The 23012-nt window shown below is 40.1% G+C and overlaps 1 protein-coding gene across 1 annotated transcript in view; it reads left to right on the forward strand.

Moving 5' to 3' along the window:
- LOC122794026 (ryanodine receptor 1-like) overlaps positions 1-23012 on the forward strand; it is a 2146276-nt gene that overhangs the window by 1584398 nt on the left and 538866 nt on the right. The window contains 1 exon segment of the mRNA XM_044062140.1: positions 3492-3588. Within this exon segment, the coding sequence (XP_043918075.1) occupies positions 3492-3588 (97 nt within the window).

The following is a 23012-nucleotide window of genomic DNA, read 5'->3' on the forward strand; positions in this document are numbered from 1 at the left end:
GACCTGATCTTAAACTGCTTTGTTTTATACAAGCACTGCTGTAGAAACAAAATAAAACTGTTTAAGGCTTGGCATTTGACTTTCACTGAAAATATGCGCGACAATATAATCATCTGGTGCTTACTATAACTTCTGTGATGGAGCCAAGCCATTAATTTTTATCCTGGCATATGGTATCAGTGCAAAAATGTATTGCTTGATTGCAGTGAAACTGAAAAGAAAAATGAACAACAATGGGAATCAGTGACTAAACTCCCCCCAGCCTAACCATGTGCTTGTGACTGCTATCTGACATGTATAAAAAGAAAGTGATTTTATGTTTCCTCCAGACCCAAGTGTAGCTATTTCTTCATCAACTCCTACGAACAGCTGTGGTTGAGCAAAGCCTACGAGGAGTCAGACTTTCAGAGTTTGGTTTACATCCTGATGGTAATGTAACTGCTATCTCACAACCAGTGGCACTCCCTCTGTCCTCCATGTTTGTAGATAGCATTAGTCAGGTGCAGTCACTTTGTACATTTCTGCTGAAACCTGATTGGTCTGTGTGAAATATATGCAAAAAAGCTGGAATATGTTTGTGTTACATTTGGAAAAAGAAAATGTTTTGATTAAAATATGTTCTTAAAAAATCTCTAATATTAAATGAAAAGTTGTAAATAAAATAAATTCAGTTGTCTAGACAACCTTACTGTGATAATCTGTATTTTATCCAGATGCCATATTTTTTCATGTAGAGATGGCTTCAGTGCAAAAACAAAGTATAGAACTGTTAGACATGTCCTGCTAGTATTACATAATCACTGCTTTCTTTAATATAAAATATGCAGCACCAGAAAATTAATAAAGGAAATCTCCACTGAACACACAGAAACAGGCAGGTATATTGACATTTAAATAAGGTAACCCAGTGTCCCAGAAACCATTCGCTATACATAAGCGATTATTAAGTTAATTTTGACATTAATAAACATTGATACACACATCAAGAATAAACAAAATTAATGAAAACAAAAAAAATTGCAAAGCTACAAAGAACAAAAAGGAAAATACTTTACAAAACATTAAAAAAACCCTAAAACCTAACAGTACCTTCAGAAATATTTTGAATAGTGATATTGTTCGAGAAAGGTCATGTATACAGCTAGAGTTAAAGGCAACAGCATAGTTAAGATTAGCACACATGAAAAGGGTGTTACACAGTAACTTTGTCATGGCCCTACACTCTGCCTTATGAAAAACCCTTTCCCTAACACTATTACTACGTGAGATACCCTCACATATGTGCGCGCATATACACACACACACACACACACACACACACACACACACACACACACACACACGCACATACATTACAGAACCACACATGCACAACACTAAATATATTCCCTTACCTAATCCTTACTTTAACCTACAAACACTCACACACACAGTACTACCCTAATGCTGAAACTTTTGCATATCCAAAGGTTTCTGCATTAGGCTACAACCCCACTTACCTTCACAGAAGCAAGCCTCACGCATCATACAGAAAGCTGATGCTCCCACTATCGGCATTTATGTCATTTGAAAACATTCACTTAGTATTAACAGATTCAGTAAAGTGAACTGCAATCATAGAAGCTTATTAGACTCATTCACTTTCTAGAGCAGCCCAAATGTCTTCTTTCCTTCTGCTGGTTTTCCTAAACACTATTTAAAAATAAGTGTTATGGCATCTGTCACACAAAATGTTCCAGAAGTGGTTAAAACAACTTTTCGTTCTCAGTGCAACCATCCCGTTATGTCTTCACACAGCTAATCACTATCTGAACCAAATGCAGTAAGGGGGTCACAGAGATGTTGCATTAAGTAAGCCTTGCCTTAAGCTACATTTACCTGGCTCTCAAACTGCAAATTAGCTACCAAAAAAGTACAGGTGCAGTTCTGTGTCATTTACTTCCTGCTGTTTCATGACAGATTTTGCTGACTTCTTTTTTCACCAGAACATGTATCTGAGATAAGAAAAAAAGCCTGATGATTCCAAGTTGCCGTAATCCACTAGATGATATACTGATTATGCACTGCTTCTCTCTGCGTCTAAACTGTGGCTAAAGTTACTTTTCTCTTACCCATGGCAGTTTTTTTTTCATTTAATTTAAAATGCATGGTATAATTAACTGGCATTTTTGTAACTAAGTATGTCTGAAAAGCAGTGAACAAGGAGAAGCTGTGAATGGAGTGCCATAAACCTGATGTTCACTGTCGTCATAGCAAGGTTTGCTTATGATATAAAACACTTTTCCAAGTATTCACACTCATCTGTGCACTGTAAATGATGATTGTGATATTAAAGCCATAAAAAGTAATGTGTAGTCCTTATGAATTGGCAACGTTTTGTTTTAACCCTTTTATATAAGCATACTTTTCTATTTAATCAATATTTTGATAATCTTTTAAGTAGATTTGTCTTTGTGGAATCTATAGCAGAATGTACTAGGAAAAATGCATCACTAAACCAACATCAGATATGAAAGTTACATACTTACTATAATAAGTCAAATTTAACAGACATACAGAGAAAGTAAAACAGTATTTACCTTCCATACTCTCGTATCTGTCTCTAAATGTATTGAGTGCAACCTTTGGAGCAAGGAGAAAATTCTGAACTCCCACAGTTTCACAGTCTGATTCAACAGTATCAGATCAACTAAATATGGTAGTCAATTAAAATGCCCATTTCTGATTCTTGTTTAACCTGTGAAGTCAAACACATGCATGCCATCTCAGTGAGCACACAACAAGCTGAGTATCTTACAAAATGTACAAAGTATGGAACAGATGCATTCTTCTTCTGCTTAGCATCGCAGGGCGTATGACTACTTTTTACTTGAACTCACTTCAAGTATAAGATGTAAGAAGAAAAGAAAGAATTACATATGCATACATTTCGCAGAAGTGGTATCGACTCTTGCATTTTCCCAGATATTATTTTAATGTGTTGTGATTTGTCTTACACTGGGTCATCCAAATAGCCAAAACCAGAATGAGAAGAGCACTTCTCTTGCACTCCTTCCTCAGCCTCTGCCTTCCTATAGAAAAATACTTTAGGTATGGTCAGTCTTTGTTTGATAGTTTATGTTCAGTTTGTTAAACAAAAGTTGGTTTTATAACCACATTAAAACTTAAACCGAACCCTGAATTTGTTTTAGTACTGAAGCCTGCTGTATCTCAGTTGCTGTTATATAGGACTCAATATTTTATGTGCATATTTTCTTAAGAACTATTAACTCTCTTTTTCTTATCAACAGACACCAAATATTTGTTTTAGTATACAACAAAGTAGGCTGACCAGCCAGTCAAGCAGAACTGTACAAGTTTCTTTACTAACTGATCATAAACACCCTTAGACATTGTATACTAACTGACCTGTCGAAATGATGTTAGATTTTATTTGCGACTCCCTTCCTCATCCATTTCTTCACCCTTTCTTTGAAACCCTTTCCTCATAGGCATCGAGCTTCTAACTTGTTCATTGACGCTTATGTACAGTATTGGATTCGTAAAGAAGAACATGCCTTTGAAGATAGAATGATTGATGATTTGGCTGTAAGTACTTTCTGGGCAGGTATTAAGAGCAGGTCTATGCCAAACTATTTTCTTAGAGGTGAGACAGTAGGTGTAAACCAGCTTCATGTACAGTCTGTTTTATCTGCCTTAACTCCATTCAGCCAAAATACTAGGTGTTTTGTTTCATATTTTATTCTGTGTACCAGTGCATATGGCATTTGTCAGACGTACCTTGCAGAACCTGTTTGTATAGGAAATGCCAAAGACTGATTCTGCTAGAGCAATAAGACCACATTTATCATAATCCAGAGATTAAAATAAATGTATTCACTTTAGTAAGGTTGCAGTGATTAAACAATGATAGCAGAATGTCTTTCATAATATGCAAAATGGGAAGAAATAGATGGATTTTTAACAATGGAAATTAGCAGTTTGTGAAATTGTGTTATTTTATCTTAAAAAAGCTTGCTGTTGTTATTAGGAGTAAAGTTTAAGATGACATCCAATTTATAAATCAGACCAGCAGACACAAACTGCATTTTGCTAACAACGACAAAAAAACTTAACATTTGGCAAAACTGTATACCTGGCCTTCACAAGATTTCTGTGCATGATAAAAGTTATCATAGGATATCCTCTGCTCATGGAATTTATGGGAAAGGCAAATTATACTTGTTTTTAGTCATACATGGCACAGTCTGTCTCACAGACACACACACACACACACACGTATAGATAGATAGATAGATAGATAGATAGATAGATAGATAGATAGATGGATACAGAAATGAAAACAGAAAAGCAGTGAAACTTGATAACATATGGACATTGATTTGCATTTCATCTGCAGTGATGATAGGGGTTTTTTTCCACATGCCCTATTGTAGAGTTTGTGAAGACTTTCCTTTGATTCAAAGAAATGCTCACTGCTCTCGATAATTGACCAACACTCTTGGCCTGTTTCCGAGATGGTGAGAAATTCAGAGACAAGTATGGCCACAAAGAGAAAGATCTCATTATTGGCTCATTACCATGTCTTTGAATCAAAACACTGACATTTACAAAACAGACTGTGCTCTCCCTAGCATATGCCATGCATTGCATTAGCAAAGGCACCTCCCATGCACATGCTAACGTGAGTGCACACACACACACAGACACACACACACACACACACACACACACACACACACACACACACACACACACACACACACACACAGCCCCCCCATTCCCTGATCTTACCTGCACAATGAGTACCCACAGGAGTGACTGGGTTTTTACAGCAGTCATATTTTCCTCGTAGAGTAAAATTTTTCTTGGTTTTGTGATTCTCTGAGCAAATCAGGAGTCACAGACAATTCAGGGGAAGAACCGTTGGCTAATTAGCATTAGCTACTCGTCTAGACTGCCACATTTGCATACAGCTTTGCTTCAAAGACTGCTGATCATGCTGAGACTGCTGTGAGAGGTAAACCTAAAGGGTAGAGATGTATCTGAATCAGAAGGGTTAGCCTGATGTGGAAACCTTCCAACCTAAGTCTTCTGCATCACATTAAGCCTTTCTGAATCCAAGGTTGTGTATCTGGTCAACATAAATTTACAAATTTTTGTCAGTTATAAAATGAAAGTTGTATATATGTTCATAAAACAACAGATATTCTCTCATCATCATGTTTATAAAGAGCATTGTTTTCTCTCTTATTTTTCATATCACTGAGATGTTCAGATATTCTGAATTTTAAGGGTCTTGAAGTTTGACCAACATGTTTCAGGAACAACAGTCATCAAAGATCTCTGATGAATTCAAATATTACAAATCCTCTTTTATGCCTCCTATGAACCAACATGTTTCCATGTTTCAACACGCAATCATCAAAGATCTTCACTTTCAATACAGGTCATTCACCCCGTTACCCAATAATATATCCAAAACATGCATGGATAATACTACCAAACTAGCAAATAATCATGAGCTGGTTATCATTGGTGCTGACAAAGGAGGTTCGATAGTAGTTCAGGATCTGTCTCAATATGACAATGAAGCTTTCGGACAACTGTCTAATGTTCAATACTATACACAATTAACTATGATCCAACACCTGTTTTCAAACAGATTGACTCTTTTCTTACATTAGCTGTTGAAGAAGGTATCATCACCAAGAACATTCAGTCCCAACTTACTATATCCAACCCTTGCCCACAGTACATATATTTTCTACCCAAAATACACAAAAACCTCCAGAATCCTCCAGGTAGACCTATTGCTTCTGGTAGGAATTCATTAACTGAACCTTTATCTCTCTTTTTAACCAAATATTTACAGCCGCTTTTAAAATGTGTTACAAGGATCAGAGACACCATGGAATTTCTTCAAATCATTTCCGAAACACAGTTAGAACCAGATTGGTTACTTTGTACAATGGATGTCACATCACTATATACCAACATTCCCAATTGGGCTGGATTGGAGGCCTTAGAATATTGGCTCAATAGGACTGAATTATATAAACCTGGCATCAATACTCTTTTTTTGTGTTTGACCGAACATGTATTGACCAAGAATGTTTTCTTTTTCACAGGTAATTGTTATTTGCAAACTAAGGGGACAGCAATGGGAGCTTCCTTTGCTCCTATATACGCAGATTTGTTCATGGCATATTTCGAAGAACAGGTCATTTATGATACTTCGCATAATATCTATATAGAAGAAATGGACAGCTGGTTGGTATGGAGGGCGGATTCTGAATATCTTTTGGAATTTACTGCATACTTGAATGAAAATAAATGGGGAATTGAATTCTCTGTCAACTATGATAAAAATAAAATGATTTTTTTGGATGTTTTGGTTTGCCGCGCATCTGATCATATGTTGACTACAGAAATTCATCGTAAATTCCCTGAGAATAATTCACTCCTCCATGCCTCCAGCTTTCACCCTCCCCACATTTGCAAAAACATTCCCAAATCTCAGTTTATGCATGTTAAGCGCATTTGTTCTGACAAACACACCTATACATGATTTAGGGACGATTTTGTTCTCAGATTTCATGACCGGGGTTATAAATTGGGTCAATTATTACACACCAAACATACAGTGGACAATATGAAAAGGGATGATCTTCTTATTTATAAAAATAGGACTCAATCAAATTCCAAACCACCCAGACTCATAACCACTTATGGACGCAATACCAACATATTAATCAATACTGTCCAGCAAAACTGGAATTTATTAACATGTGACCCGAAACTCAATGAAATAATTGGTGACAGATGCCTGTTTTCTTTTCGTAAAGGCAGAAATTTATCTGCTTTTTTTCAATAATTTCAAACATTTTGAAGCCAGAAGTACCAATACTACACAAACCACATTATCAGGTGAACCTTTACTGGGCTGTTTTCCTTGTGGACATTGCACATATTGTGCCAAGTTACTTAAAACAAAAAATTTCAGTAGTCAGAACACCCCTGTAGTGTATGACATAAATTTTTTTGCCAACTGTTCCTCGGACTGGGTAATGTATTTGGCCAAGTGTAATTGTCCTGCATTTTATGTTGGTCAAACTTCAAGACCCTTAAAATTCAGAATATCTGAACATCTCAGTGATATGAAAAATAAGAGAGAAAACAATGCTCTTTATAAACATTCATTAACACACAGTAATGCATGTTTTAGTTTCACCATTATAGATGAAATAAATAGACCCAGAAATAATAAATTAGGTTGGCATGATTTACTGAATTCCATGGAGAAAAAATGGATTATTAAGCTTGGTGGTCTCTCTAAGCCAGGTCTAAATGAGCAATTGTAATTAATCACATGTTCCATCCAACTGTTTATAAAATGGTTCTTTTTTGTATGAATCTTTTACACTGATGAAGGCTCTGTATTAAATCAGCTGAAACCGGTCTGTCATAAGAACCTATATACTTTTATTAAAGTATTCTACCTTATAATTAGGTGCCTTGTTTGCTGGTCCTTGTTTTTGTTTGGATTCCTAGTTCTCCTAGGACCTTGCAGCTGCCATACTCGCCAGAGGTTACAACACTTTTTGTGAATTTACAGTTACCAATCCAATTGTTCAGCTTGTGTTTGAAGAGGGTCAATGAGGTGTTCTGTTTAAAGTCCATTCCAAAGGTGTGATAACCTCTGGGAGACAAATCTGTCCCTCCAGCATGTTCAATTAATGTCACATACCAGGTTATGTTATTTAGCGCGAGTAACCCATGTACCATTTGACTTGCGGATATGCAGCATTTCCAATAAAGAAGGGTCAAAGATCACCTTACATGCAAGGCATACATCATCTCTAAGTAATTTGCATGAAACAGAATAAAGTGACAGTGATTTCAGATGATCCACATAGGACAGATGCTGAAGACCTTGAATCTTCCTTGTGAGGAACCTTTGTGGTCTCTCCAATTGCTGCAGGTGCTTGGAAAGGTACATACCAAAAGAGTGTTGCATTCAATTATTGACCTAATGAGGGAAGAGTACAGAGAGATTACAACTTTTTTTTTCTGGATGCATTGCCCTTATTTATGATATGAGCAATTCAGAGTGCCTGTCTTATCACTGTGGAGACATGGTGATCAAAAGTAAGGCTGTTGTCAACCTGTGTGTCCGGGTCTCTCAAAGCTGAGTGCATACTTAGGGTGTTGTTATTGATGTGGTAGCTAGCAGGAAGATTGCACTTATCGAAAGGGATGTTAATACATTTTTTGTATTGAGTTTAAGGCCATGACTTTGGCACCAATCATCTGTTTGTGTAAGACCCTCTTGTAGGATGTTGACACCGTTTGGAGATTCTATGACCACTCCCAGTTTGCAGTCATCAGCAAACTTTGTCAGCCACAGAACTTTAGTTTTAGCTTGTACTTCTGAGAAATAGATACCAAACCATAGAGGTCCCAGGACTGATCCCTGTGGACAAATGCACAAATTTCCTCCCTTTCCAAGGCTTTGGTGACTATCTCAAAGAAGTCTACCAGGTTTAACAGGCATGATCTCCCTTTGACAAATCCAAACTGCTTATGGTGAAGTGTTTGGAGATTACCTATATGTTTGTTGATAAGGCCCATGATGATTCACTCCATGGCCTTGCAGATAAGGCTAGTCAGGCTAATAGGTCTATAGTTCCTGGGGTCAGTGGAAGCACCACCTTTGTGCAATGGGATAATGGTAGTCATTTTCCATTCAGTTGGTACGAAGCCGGAGCTTAGACTATGATTGAAAAGACTACCTAGTGGTGTTGCTAATTCTTGTTTGAGCCCGTGTAGGATGCAACCCAGGATGTTATCAGGTCCCATATATGCTGTGTTTTTGGCCTTAAAGACAGTATTTATAACCTGCTCTTTAGAGATACAAGGTAGGTGACGGGTGGTAGGGATGTGATAGGGTATGTCTAGTGGGGACAGGGAAATGAAGTTTTCACAGAATCTGTCAGCTAACAGGTTAGCTATGTCCACAGGCTCAGTATAAGTGGTATCATTAACTACCAGTTTGGCACATATCTGGGCCTCTCCTTTTAGGTTATGGATGTAACTAAAGAACACCTTATGGTTGTCCTTAATTGAAGAACCTAATTTGGATTTGTAGTTTACTTTGGAGGCCATCACAAGAAATCTTATTTGCTTGTTTAAGCTGAGAATGGAGTGTTTCCAGTTTAGGGCTTGCTCCCTCTTACTCTTAGACAGCAATTTCTTCCTCTTATTGTAAAGCCTGTTAATGGCAGTTGCCCACCAAGCAGGTTTGCTCTTCCTTCAGGAGCTTGTTTTGTTCCTATCGGGTACGGCCGAGTCAATACAGTTATGCAAGTGTTTGTATAAAGCATTGGTGTAATACTCGACATAGTTGCCAGTTCCATCTGAGGAGGGAGGTGCAGTAAAGCTATTTATACCATCCTGTAAGAGGATATAATCTGCTTTGGATACGTTTTTTAGTTTAGTTGTTGCTGGGGGGGGGGGGGGGTCAGGTGTGATAGTTACTTTGAATGAGACTGATTTGTGGTCAGCTCTCACTAGGGAGGACCTCACAGTGGGGCTGCTAAAGTGATCCCCCATATTGGTAAGCACTAGAGCAAGGATGATGGCACCCCTCATGGGGTTGTCAACCAGCTGGACCAGTGCATTAGACCAGATGGACCTCTCATAAGCCTCTCATTGTTCATAGGTAGGTACTAGGCTATTGGCCCTAGGGCCTATATAAGCCTAGCCAAAAAGGTTCCCTGGCTTTCGCCACCCAAGAAAATTATTTTCCTGTGCCCCTGTCAAGCAGTACCACAGAAGTGATCCCTGGGGTGAATTTTCTATTTCCCATCCAGTCGTCAAGATTTTTCTTAAAGAGAGCCAAAGAGGAGCTCTGCTTGACATGAATGGGTAGTTTGTTCCAGAGTATGGGAAGTTTCTGGGACAGGAAACTATCCCTCAGGCATGCTCTGTTTATTGTGGTGACAAGGTTTAGGTCCCTGGAGCGTGTGGTTCTGAAAATTATAGTCGCAAGCTCAGTCCATTACTAGTTAAGGATGACTTGACCATATGTAACATCATCTCAAAAGCAAGCTTACCTGGAAGAGGAGCTTCTGATTACTTTTCTTTCACTTGAAATGGATGCATTAGCTTGGATTAGACAATGCACTATCCTTCTGATCACTGTACTAGGAACCTTCAAGTGCTGCCATCCGAAGTGAGATGAGACAGGTGACTAAGTTCCCTTTTTCTGGATTACCTGTCTTCATGTGGACAGTTTCAGTCTTTGACACTCAAGGCACAGCTTAGTACTTGACAATAACGTCCTCTTCATCCAACCAGTAAAGACTGGGCTGTGCATTCTGGTTGTGATGTGGTGGCCACAAGAGCGATTTGAAGGGTATGGTTTCCTAGGCATCAGGTGAAGAAAGCTTTCCCCAGTAAACATTAGAACTGAAATCCAAACTGTACAAGTAGCAGAAAAAAAATTACTGGAACAGGCATCTAACCTCTGAAAGTGCTATATGAGATGTGGTGATATGCATCGGCAACAGCTGCACATGTCCCTAGCTGCAGTGAATAAGAGAGAAATATACAGCTGATTTGGGGACTACAGAAGAGAACATTTCAGTAGTTACCAACTACAGAAGGCCTCCAAAACCAGATCAGCTTATCACGTTTTTCTGCTTTTCGTCTAGTTAATTTGGATCTATATTATTTTGTCAAATGGCTATTCAGCAAATAGCCATTCGTCTAACACCTATTTAGTGAAGCCACTCTTCATCAAATGGCGAATTTTAACTAGTGCAAACCAGTGGTTGGCCACCATCTGGAATTTGCCCCTTTCCCCACTGTAGTGTGATCTCGGAGCTGGTGTATTTAGTTGGGAGGTGTGGGGGGCACAGCCTCCTACCTTGGCAGGTTTTAAATTTTTTTTTTTTTTTTTGCAGTTGCTCGGTTGGCTAACTGCTTGCTTGCCGTACTTCAAATTTTCCATTCAGTGAAGAGCGGGTTCATTAAATAGGTGTTCGACAAATGGCTATTCGCTGAATAGCCATTCAACGAAGCAAGATAGACCCAGTTAATTTGCAGTGTTTTTTTAAATTAAACAAGCACCTTAAAAACATTTGTTTTTTTATCATATTCATTCATAGTAGATGATAAGCATCTAGAATAACTTTAAAAATATTTAATTTATTGCACTTTTCTATTGGTTCTGTAATATTTCATCTGGATAATTTTTGGACCAGCAAGAAGTTGATTCCCAGGTTGTACATAACAGCTTTTTCCTGCTGCTATAAGGATAGTTCATATATTTAATTTTCCATTGGTTTGCACCTAATGCCCTAGTTTTGATTTGTCAGACATCACTTCCCTTTCTCATCTTTTTAAGCCTTCATGACTACATCTGTTGAATCACAGATATAGCCCATTCCATGTATCAGTCACATGCCCTTTGATGTAAAACTTCCTGAGGGTCTAATGGCACTTTTTACAGTCGTTTTCTCCTTCATCTCACACCCACTGTGCTTCATCCCAAGATGTTCATTGTGCATACAGCTGCAGTAATCACAGATGGGTTTTCAGCCGTCAGGTGGTCCCTCGGTCGGCCGAATTCCAAAGTCTTGGTCCGGCGTCGGTTGTCGTCGCTTACTCTTCTGACGTCAGTAAGGCCAGAGTATATAAGACACAGCCGACGCCATGTTCTTCAGTCTTTTTTGCCGCGCGGTGCCCGAAGCAGAAGCAGTTCGCAAGTGCCGGTCGGCCAGCTCCTGAATTACGGAAAAATTGGAACCGAAGTCTTCTTTAAAGCTAAGTACCCCGTTGGGGAAACTTTTCTTGCCTCAGACCGATGTCAGAAAAAGTTAATAATTGTATTTCTTGTGGGAAGCAAATACCGCATAAGGATTTCCATTCCCTTTGCATACCTTGTTTGGGCCCAGACCACGACGTCTCGGGCTGTCGCTTTTGCGCTACCTTCAATAAACGCACTGTCAAGCGTCGGGCGGAGTTCGCCCAACACTACTTTGGTAAAACTTTTGATTATAAAATGTCATCGGACACTCCGACTACCGTTTTGTCCAAAAAGCGCAAGGAAAAGGACCGACACGCGAGACCCGCAGTCCCCGCCGACACCACGCCAAAACAGGCTACACGTGGTCCGGTTCTCAGCGAGACGCCTTTGCAGTCCTTGACTACCGACGACACTCCTTTGGCGGTGTCCTCTGTACCCGAGACCGCTGGGTCCTCGGCCCTTTCCCAGACTACAACCGAAGCCCCTGCTAATGTCGAGCCTACTAATGTGGACAGGTCCACCTCCCCCCATGGTGTATTTAGGCCCTCATCTTCTTTTTCAATAAAGGCTTTTACTAAATCCAAAGCAGCCAGGCATCCCACGAGGCCTGTTGCACAGGGCCCATCTCCTGGACCCATGCCTAAGAAACAGATGCTTAAAATGGCTGAGGATTTAATTACTCTTATCAGAGGTTCTCAGCCCCTCCTGACAAGAGACCCAGAGTGGAGGAAGAATCTCCCTCTTCTGATCAGGGATCCATTTTATCAGAACATTCTGATGCAGAGGAACACTCTTGCTCCCCTTTTGAGGATTCGGATGCAGAACAGTCCATTCCTTCTGTATCCCCTCCTGAGGATTTTTCTTTTGGGGAAACCTTGCACACTTTGAGGGAACACTTCCATTGGGAAGGCCAAGACTTTTCAGATTCCAAGAAAAGACTTAGGGAATTTCTTTGGTTTCCTCAGCACAGACCTCTGGCTATACCCCCTGTTTTGGATGTACTGGATGATGTCTATTCGGAGGCTTGCCTTAACCCTGATTCTCTGCCTCCTGCACCAGTAAAACCTGATAGGTATTACAGAGTACCCAGCTCTCACCAATTTCTCTACAAAGGCCATAATGCTGACCCTGAAACCATTTCACAAGGCCCCAAGGGATTAAAGGCCTCCACTGCCAAGAATCCACTCCGTGCAGAAAGGGAATCCAGATCTCTAGAAAGGTGGGGTAAAAAGGTATATACCTCGGCCACCCTAGCCATGAGGGCCTTAAACTGTCAGTTTCATATGATTAAATATCAACAGTACCTGTTATCACAATTAAGGAACAAAATGTCTCAACCTGAACAACCAGATTTAAAAGAGTTACAGGATATGATGCATAGTGCGGAGCAAGTGGGTAAACACACCTTACAATGTGGTTATGATGCACTAGAGGCTTCCAGTAGAGCGGCTGCTACAGGATCAGTCATTCGCAGACATGCCTGGCTTAGGGAACAAAATTTACCTGATCATGTGAAAGCTAAACTTCTTGATGCTCCTTTACAAAAGGATGTACTATTTGGTACTAATGCTGAGGAGATACTACGGAAAATGGAAGAAAAAGCCAAATCTATGCAAACTGTCAAGGCTTTCTTACAGGTCCAACCACCACGTTTTAGCAGAAATTGGCCTTCAAAAAACTGGTCCTTTCCAGCCACTGACAAGCCCCAAAGAGGTAGATACAGACACACAAGGGGCAGAGGGCAATCACAAGGATCATATAGAGGCAGACAATGGCAATCTCCAGCACCAAGAGGTGGTGAAGACAGTGCACAACAATACAGGAAGCAAACCCAATGACTCCCTCATTTCCATGCCAAGCAAGTCTCAGCTGGCAGCACCTTTGGGAGGAGACTAGCATTATTTGCAACCAATTGGCATATTGTCACAACAGACAAATGGATACTGGACATTATAAACAGAGGCTACAAATTTCAATTTCACACTCTTCCAAAAATGAGAGGCATGCCAAACCTGCCACAAAATCAAAGGGCAGAGGCACAACTGCAAATTTCAAAGCTCCTAAACATGAGAGCTATACAAAAGGTACCTACACACCAACAAGGTCAAGGTTTTTATTCAAGACATTTTCTGGTACCAAGAAAAGGAACCGAGTGGAGACCCATTTTGGACTTATCCATCCTAAACACATTCCTACTGCATCAAAATTCAAGATGCTCACATTACAGCAACTTCTTCCCATGCTGGGCAAGGAGTTTTGGCTGGTAACATTGGACCTCAAGGAGGCATACCTGCATGTCCCAATCAGACAAAGCTGCAGAAGATACCTCAGATTTCTTGCAGGTTCAATCCACTATCAATTCTCTGCATTGCCCTTTGACTTATCTACTGCACCCAGAGTATTCACAAAGTGCCTGGCATCAGTGATTGCCTACTGCAGACTTCAAGGGATATAAATTTACCCTTATCTGGACGACTGCCTGATCCAAGCGGACAGCAAACGCATACTACTGGAACATCTGGCATATGTGACACGGTTACTGCTTTCTCTGGGATATACCATCAACAAGGAGAAATCAAGGCTAACACCATCTCAGAAAATAACCTTCCTGGGTGCCAGCTTGGACACAAACATCCAGATGGCATATCTTACGCCAGAAAAACAAGGGCAACTATCTCAGTACTTCGAAACACTAGAAAAAAGTACCAGGCTTACTGCAAGGAAAATCCTGCAGGCTCTGGAATTCATGGCATCTTGCATTCTTCTAATCCCATGTGCAAAGCTGCATATGAGGAAACTTCACTGGTACCTAAAAAATCTATGGTCTCAACACAGTCACAGTTTGGAAGCAATTATACCAATAATTCCATGTTTGCAAAAGGAATTTCTATGGTGGGCCCAAGCATGTCAAGTAAACACAGGCCTTCCATTCTGCAAGCCTCAAGCAAAACAAGTCATAACCACAGACGCCTCAGATTACGCCTGGGGGGCGCACATGAAGGACAGGTGCATTCAGGGCAGATGGTCCCAAAAGGAAAAGCACCTTCACATCAATCAAAAGAAATGCTAGCAGTAATAAATGCAATTACAGCTTTCAAGGACTTCCTGCATCCAGGACAATTACTGATAAGAACAGACAACACCACAGTAATGTGGTACATAAACAAACAAGGAGGAACACATTCATACCCCTTGTGCAGACTAGCCATGACTCTTTGGAACTTGGCTCTGGAAAGACAAATCGAACTTCAAGCACAGTACTTGCCAGGACTGGAAAACACACTGGCAGACACTCTAAGCAGAAATATGACAGATCCACACGAATGGAAGTTACATCCTCAGGTGTTTACAGAGATAATCCAAGCATGGGGGAGGCCAGACATAGATCTTTTTGCCTCCCATAGGAACCATCAACTGAAAAAGTTTTGTTCAAGGACCTTTCATCCAAAGGCTTGGAAAGTGGACGCCCTTTCATTCAGTTGGACAGCATGGACAGTTTATGCATTCCCACCTCTGCCCCTTCTGCCCAAGGTGCTTTTGAAAGCAAGAACAGACAAACCGAGGATGATACTGATTGCTCCAGATTGGCCAAGGCAACACTGGTATCCACTCCTGAGGAGCCTAACACATGCTCCTCCCTGGTCCCTGCCTCTAATGCCTCTTCTACTGACTCAGAACAGCTACAAAACTCTTCACAGTCAGCTGAAAACACTCAACCTCGCTGCATGGAAAATTCCTTGACACCACAACAGTCCCTACTCTCCAAGGAGGTGCAGGATGTCATTTTGGAGGCCAGAAGACCATCTACTAGAAAAGCTTACTTCGCAAAATGGAAGCGGTTTTGCTGTTGGAATGAGAAAAGAGGCCAGGACCCTAGAAAATTGAACTTGCCTCAGGTTTTACAGTACCTAGCTGAACTGCTGAACAGTGGACTTTCATTTTCTTCCATAAAAATACATGCCTCAGCCATTTCTGCAGAATTCAACACGGATCCCCCTTTATTCTCTCACCCACTCTTATGACAGTTCCTCAGAGGGGCTAAGAATATAAGACCTCCAAGGAAGCAACCAATACCAGCCTGGGACCTTAATTACATACTAGAAAAATTAACATTGCCTCCCTTTGAACCTGCTGCCTCAACAGATCTGCAATATTTGTCCTGGAAAACAGCTTTCCTTCTGGCCATCACTTCAGCTCATAGGGTTTCTGAACTACAGGCCCTCATGGCGGTGCAGCCCTTCCTCATCTTCCATCAGGACAGGGTTTCCCTTCATACCAACCCATCTTTTATGCCAAAGTGGTATCCAGGGTAGCCTTAAATCAAGCCATACACCTACCTACCTTTTATCCTAACCCTCAAAACAAAGGGGAGAGGCTGCTTCACTCTTTAGACATCCATAGGCAGCTACATTATTATTTGGACAGAACAAAGTCCTTCAGGAAATCAGAACAACTTTTTGTGTCCTATGCCGTAGGGGCTCAAGGGAAACCAGTTACCAAACAGACCATTTCCAAGTGGATTGGCCACTGCATACGGTTTTGTTATTCCTATCATGGGAAATCTGTCCCTACTGGTATCAGATCTCACTCCACCAGGGCCACAGCCACCTCTACAGCCTTCCTCAGAGGTGTTCCTACTAAGGATATTTTGGAGGCAGCCACTTGGAGTTCTGTACATACCTTCACAAAACACTACCACCTGCCCTTATATTCCAGAACAAGAGCAGGCTTTGCCACTGCTGTTTTGCAGGGCATTCTGGCTCAACCCAGTTCCTCATAGTACCTACCACCCTATGCATAGCTTTGGGACTCTACCCATCTGTGATTACTGCAGCTGTATGCACGATGAACATAGTACAGTTTTGTACCTACCATAAATGTAGATGTTCGAGTGCTAATACAGCTGCAGTACAGGTTTCCCTCCCTCCTTCCCCACTTGGTAAAGGCATGGGGCCTAACAACCTCTTCATACCACCTGACTGGGTTATCCTGCTATGTTTTATTTGCTTGCTTACACTGATTTTGCATTACATTGCATTGCTTGCATATGTAGATAAGCCTTATTTATGTATTGCCTTCCTTTTGGGGGCACCTGACATCTGGGGCAAGAAAGACTGAAGAACATGGCGTCGGCTGTGTCTTATATACTCTGGCCTTACTGACGTCAGAAGAGTAAGCGACGACAACCGACGCCGGACCAAGACTTTGGAATTCGGCCGACCGAGGGACCGCCTGACGGCTGAAAACCCATCTGTGATTACTGCAGCTGTATTAGCACTCGAACATCTACATTTATGGTAGGTACAAAACTGTACTTTCCTTTCCTTCATAGTGCCTTTCATGCCCTTACGGACCTAGACCATGCCCTTGTATCACTCTTTGACTTTACTGAATAGCATCCCATTCTCTCAATTTCCCTTTTCAAGTCATTCCCTACTTGTCATTAACTTTTTTGGCTTAATAATCTTAATATCCCAGGAATCAATTCCCATTAGGATTCTTCCAAGCATTTTTCCTGGCTTTGGCTGCAGCCTCTTCAGTTTGCACTGTAAATGTCAGTGAAGGTGTTAGCACCAGTCTCAGATAATTTTCTTTGTCTGCCTGCTTGAGTTCATTTCTTGTTAGCTTGTTCCTTGCATCTTGCATTTGACCATATTATTTTTAATCTTTTTATCTCCCATTGTGTACCAACCATCAGCCCGCCCATAACCCATCTTGTCTGTTCATTCCCCATGGGTTACAGCCTATTACAGAATCAGAGTTTTTCTGTTGTGGCTTTCACAACTCGCATGACAGCTGACTTGCATACTATTATATGTTAGGCATACAGTGCCATCCCCTGGGGACATCTGTATTACTGCACACAACTATGAAGTGTGCAACAAGGAAGTAGCTTGGCAGGGACAAGTGCTTGTCATTGGACCATATGCTGCATTCCTTGCACCTCTGTCCTATCGTTGAAATCACAGTAGTGAGATGGACTGTTACCCTGTCCATGGATGGATGCAACATAAATGGCTGCTCACTTCCACCTTCCCTTGTGGCTTCTCCATTGCGCAGGTTTCTAGTTGATCCTATTTCATATTGGTCATATTTATGGATTAATCTGTCTGTGCTTTCGAGTCAACATCTAAATTAATTTTTAACTGCCACCTCTCTTCTCATTTTGTTAATTTGCTCAGCTGTCAGTCTAGACTTGTCTGTCTGCCTTGTATTGTGGTCCCAGCTTTGGTATCTTGAGTAGATAGTGTAATTTTTGTTCTCACTACCTTCCAACATTTCCAAAACAAATGTACTAGAGAACAGCTGACCCAGAACAAGCCTTTGCAGTACATTACTCCCTTTATAAGATCCCCTTCGTTGTCAGCCTTTAAGCCGTCTTTTCCACACACACTTGCTACAATGTCCACAACTAGTCCAACTCAAGCCCAGTCCTTCCAGCTCACAAAACTAAGATCCACTATACAGACTCCAGCTTTTGTGTATTGGAATCCAAGCTATGGCAAGCTCAACCATCAACTGTCACTGACCTGACTACACTGAGTTTAGTCCCATATTTAGACTTGGAAAACAGACAGAGCTGCAGCAAATGTAACAACATCGGCCATGTCCCTGTCATTTGAATACTTCATTTGGTATCACTCCACAATTTAACATACACCATCACCAACAAGAAAACATAATCCCTTCTTTCTTCACAGTTTGGTCGCTGACTGCTAGCTCCTGTGGAATTATACATCCTGTGTATATGTACAAAGTCTGAATACATGCTAGTCTTACAGTGCAATGTGCAATACTATCTCAGAGTGCAGTATTTCATCTTTGTGCAGGTACATAAAATGAATGCATATTAGTCTTAGAGTAAAATGTAGTACATCATTTTAGAGTGCACAGTTTCATTTTTTTTATTATTACAACTGTTTCAGTTCTTAATGCTGTAATCTACTTCATATTATCACTGTAACTTTCAGTCTTTGTTGTACTCTGTAAATGTACTTTGTTCTTATTGTTTTTTATAGTCGTACAATACAACCCATGCTGAACATGCAATTCGTCACATTTCATCAGTGCTCTATCCTGAGAAATACAAATTACAGGAAGTCAGAATTTATATTCAGGCTTCATCCTGTAGCTACATAAAGGAAACGCCTGGTTTAAAAGTGAGACCAAAAAAAAAAAAAAAAGTAATAGTCACGTGACTTGTTAGATACTGTTCTATTTCCATAAAACATTGTTGTAATTTTGACAGCAAAATATGGCAGGACATATGGTACAGATCGTGACTTGAAGAATACCAATATGCTTGCAAAATTCCTTACATATCACATGTGCCGCAGAACACTGTTTGCAGTATACTTTTAGATTCTTATTAAGTCATAATAATGCCATGCAGTTTGTTTTATGTAATAGCTGCTCTTCTGCTGTTTGTGTGTTGTGAATAGAACTGTGTGAGAGAGCTGCAATCAAGAATTTTACCTGACAGAAAATATACATATCTTAAGGCACTTGTCATACATTTAAATGCAATGTAGATGTGTGATCATAAGGTGTAAGGAGTTAAGCCAATGGAAAACATCTCCATGACAGGTTAGAAGTGAGGTCCTCTCCTGTTGTTACGTATGCTTTTCCTTCACTCCAGACTTTGGAGGCTGACCTTAGTTGGAAGTAACTGGATTTGTGTGGCATGCACCATTTACATGCAGTAGTCATGTTATCATTTTGCTGATGGTTTACTTAAGCACATCCAAGTATAAGGAAGTTGTCCAACTAGTTGAACAACAGCTATTACTAAATTTCTAAAGGTTAACCTAATGGTGGACTGAGGTTGTAACTCACCAATCCCATTTAGATGCATTGCAAGTCATCGACAGCTGTTTGTCACAGTAAATCAGTGCTGTTTCTTTAACAACATTGGCACTGATTCTCAGATTTCCTTTTAGTTGCAATTATACACCCATGGAATTAGTATATATAAGGGAGTATGAGATGAAGTCACCCATATGAAGGCCGCAGGAGAGCTAGATACACTTTTTCAATATGGACTTACCTTCAACTGGTTGGATACATCTGGTTGTAGCTTTGTCCAAATATAACTTAATCATTCATAAGGGAACCACTTTAAAATTTAGTGCTCCCCCTCTCAGTCTTCATTGTTATACTCAAGGTAGTGTCAGTTTCCTTAATTGCTTCATGCTGTTAATTCAGTTTCAAAATGTATTCGGGTCACAAGTGAATTTTTTTGCTTTTCTTTTGTTGTTATGGAATGATTTAGCTTTCATTTCTGTTTTTGTGATCTTTTTGGTTTACATTTCACATTTTGTCCAGTTGTTGTGCCTATTGTTTGCCTTCATGCTAAGTATTTCTAAAAAAAACACAGGCTTTTCTGGTACTGTATCAGTACATTTCTGTAAATCCTGATTGGACATTTTTTTTTTTTTTTTTTTTTTGCTGTTAGTATATTCTTTTTGCTTATTTATAGTGTTTTGCCCACCAAACCAGTTCCAGAGTATGGGTTTCACCACCTATCCCAATGGGAAAAACTTCTGCCACAGGACACAGAAAACAAGTGCTTATGTTTTCTCTTCCACATTAAATTTAGACACACAAAAGAAACTTCAGTTGTATCTTTTAAAAGAATCCTTAACAGCTCAGAAGGACTAAGTCAAAGGATTCTCCACCAAATTCAGATCATATGTCCACATCAGCTTCTTATGTGCCAAAGTCTTCAAGCTCAAATACTATCAAGCACTAAGCTTCAAATTCTGTTACTCTGAAGCCGTAACTGTCAGAAAAATGTAGTTGACTATTAACAACAGTCTGAGATAGAATGCACTTGTCCTCCTGTAAAGAAAGATAGTTGAAATGTTGTTGAAAAAAAACAGCTTCTACAGCTCCACAGAGGTTACTGAAAGCTTGTCTTATTCTCTGATAATGAAGACTCCTTCTCCATCTGGTTCAGTTATTTCAGTCAGATGGGGGTCTATATTTGGAGAGTCAGCATCTGATCGGGAAGAAACCTGATGTCAACAATAGGAAGCTACTAGAGATTGTATTTCTTGCAAGCTAAGCTAATTTAAGTTTTATTCCTTGTGGAGCAAATCTCTTCTGGGCTCTATGTCCTGCCTGGATATTTGGCCAGGATCTGTCCCTTATTGTCAGCTATACTTCATGTATTCAGGATAACTAACATTTCATCGTCAGTACCTACCTTTTTTTAGAGACCAGCATTAATGGGTGCCTTACAGGTGTTGATGTGTTCATCTTTATTGGCTCCTCATCCCTTAATGTCCCTTTTTGTCATTGTTAATCTCTGTGTTGATGGTGGTTTCCATGACACTAATTTCAATGCCAGTGTGCCTGGGATCAACTGCCCTGGCTCTATCCAAGATACTTAACTCTTCTGCTGATGCTAAGACATCTGTGCCAGTGCTGATGCAAATTTTTTCAGTACTAATGTCAGGGCTAGCATTTTTGAAAGTTATTGTTTAGTCAAAGGATGCCTTGGTTTCGTTGCAGCTTGTGTAACCAATGTCAGTACCGAGCTGACATATTTCTGCAACTTCACATGTCCTTTCCAGCCAAAGAGTAATCCATCTGGTGTCCATTTCTAATTATCAGAACAAAGATACCCAAGTACTTCAACAGGTATTTTCAACCATGACAACTTCCATAAGGAAACCTTCCTCTTCTTCTGAATCATTGTCATTGAGGCATAAGAAGGCCACATGCATTACCTCCCCTAATGTAGTCTGCTGCCTTTGAAGATGAGCACACTTACTCTGTGGTATCCTCCCCACCATGATCCGGAATTTTGGAAAATCTTTGAGGTAATGAAGGGGGTTCATCAGTCTGCATGCCGGCCTCACAGAAAAGTCTGCAAAAGGCAATAAGGTCCTACTGACTTAGAGAGTATGACAGGTATGCTCAACCTTTTGCTTGGAGGGATTCATTATATAGCTATGGCTGGGGTTAGCTGTTTCAAACAAGATCTGGGTAGCTAGCGCTAGGCATCATGGGATAAGGGGTAGCCTTGAGCCAGTAAACAGCTCTCGAGCTATAGAAGATGGCCAAGTCAGAGCCGAGGATTGGCTCCGATCCCAACCAGCAAGAAAGAAGACGAGATGAAGACAACTAACATGGAACGTTATGGTAGGTACATAACTTCTTTTTACATCGCACGTGCCTGCATCCCAGTTATGTCTGCAGAAATATACTTAAAGGGCAGTTTACTAGATATTACAGGTTAAATAATGCTGAATTATACTTAGGAAGACTTTGATATAGTAACCAATAATTTTATGAGTAGGGGTTATTCCATCAATTTCATTAGATCTACAATGAGAAGAGAAGAGGCAGGGCTAAACCATATTTTGATACTTTTAGCGGATTGGAGGAGCAATCTGCATTAGCTTCTGACAATGGTTTTGTTATCAGAGGTCCTTTAACTAATAATGATGTGCCAACCGCTCCAGCTATCAGCCGGTTTCTGGATATCGGTAAGCTAATAGTGTAGGTTCTTATAGAACTCATGGTGCAGTGTCTGATATGACCTATAAAGCTGTTCCAACTATTTCAACCAATAGCCTTGAGCAAGGAGATTCTTTAACCAATAAATAAGATCAAATAAATTTCACCAATGATAATGCCTGTCTGAGTTCATCCACCAATGATAAGATTTTAATGTGAGGGAAGTTCCTCGCCATGATATAGTGAATGGGGTTGCTAATGCTAAAAGGGGATTGGAAAGAGATATAACCTGAATATCCCTTACATACGCCAGTGATGTGAATAGAGTATGTAACATCATAAAGAAGAATTGGTCAGTTTTACAGGTGGATGACAAGTTAAAAGGGATTGTTGGAAAAATACCTAATTTTTGTTTTAAAAATAGTAAATCACTCAGGTGTCGTTTGTTACAAGCAGAATAAGACACCTGAGAAAATTTCTGCACAGAGAGGTACCTTTCCATGTCGATCGTTTACCTCTTGTAAGTACATCTTAGACTGTAATTATTTTATACATCCATATACTAATTTTAGATACAACCCTGATTTATTTGTTACATATAGGAGCACTGATGTGATTTATTTAGTGATCTGTTCTGAGTGTTGATGTATTTATTTTGGGAAGATGAGTAGATCCCTTAGAGAATGAATCACTGAATGACATTAGGAGGATTAAGTTGACTAACGCCCTT

The sequence above is a fragment of the Protopterus annectens genome, chromosome 1.part0 (genome assembly GCF_019279795.1).
Source record: "Protopterus annectens isolate FY-2018-M chromosome 1.part0, PAN1.0, whole genome shotgun sequence".
Classification (NCBI taxonomy): domain Eukaryota; kingdom Metazoa; phylum Chordata; order Ceratodontiformes; family Protopteridae; genus Protopterus; species Protopterus annectens.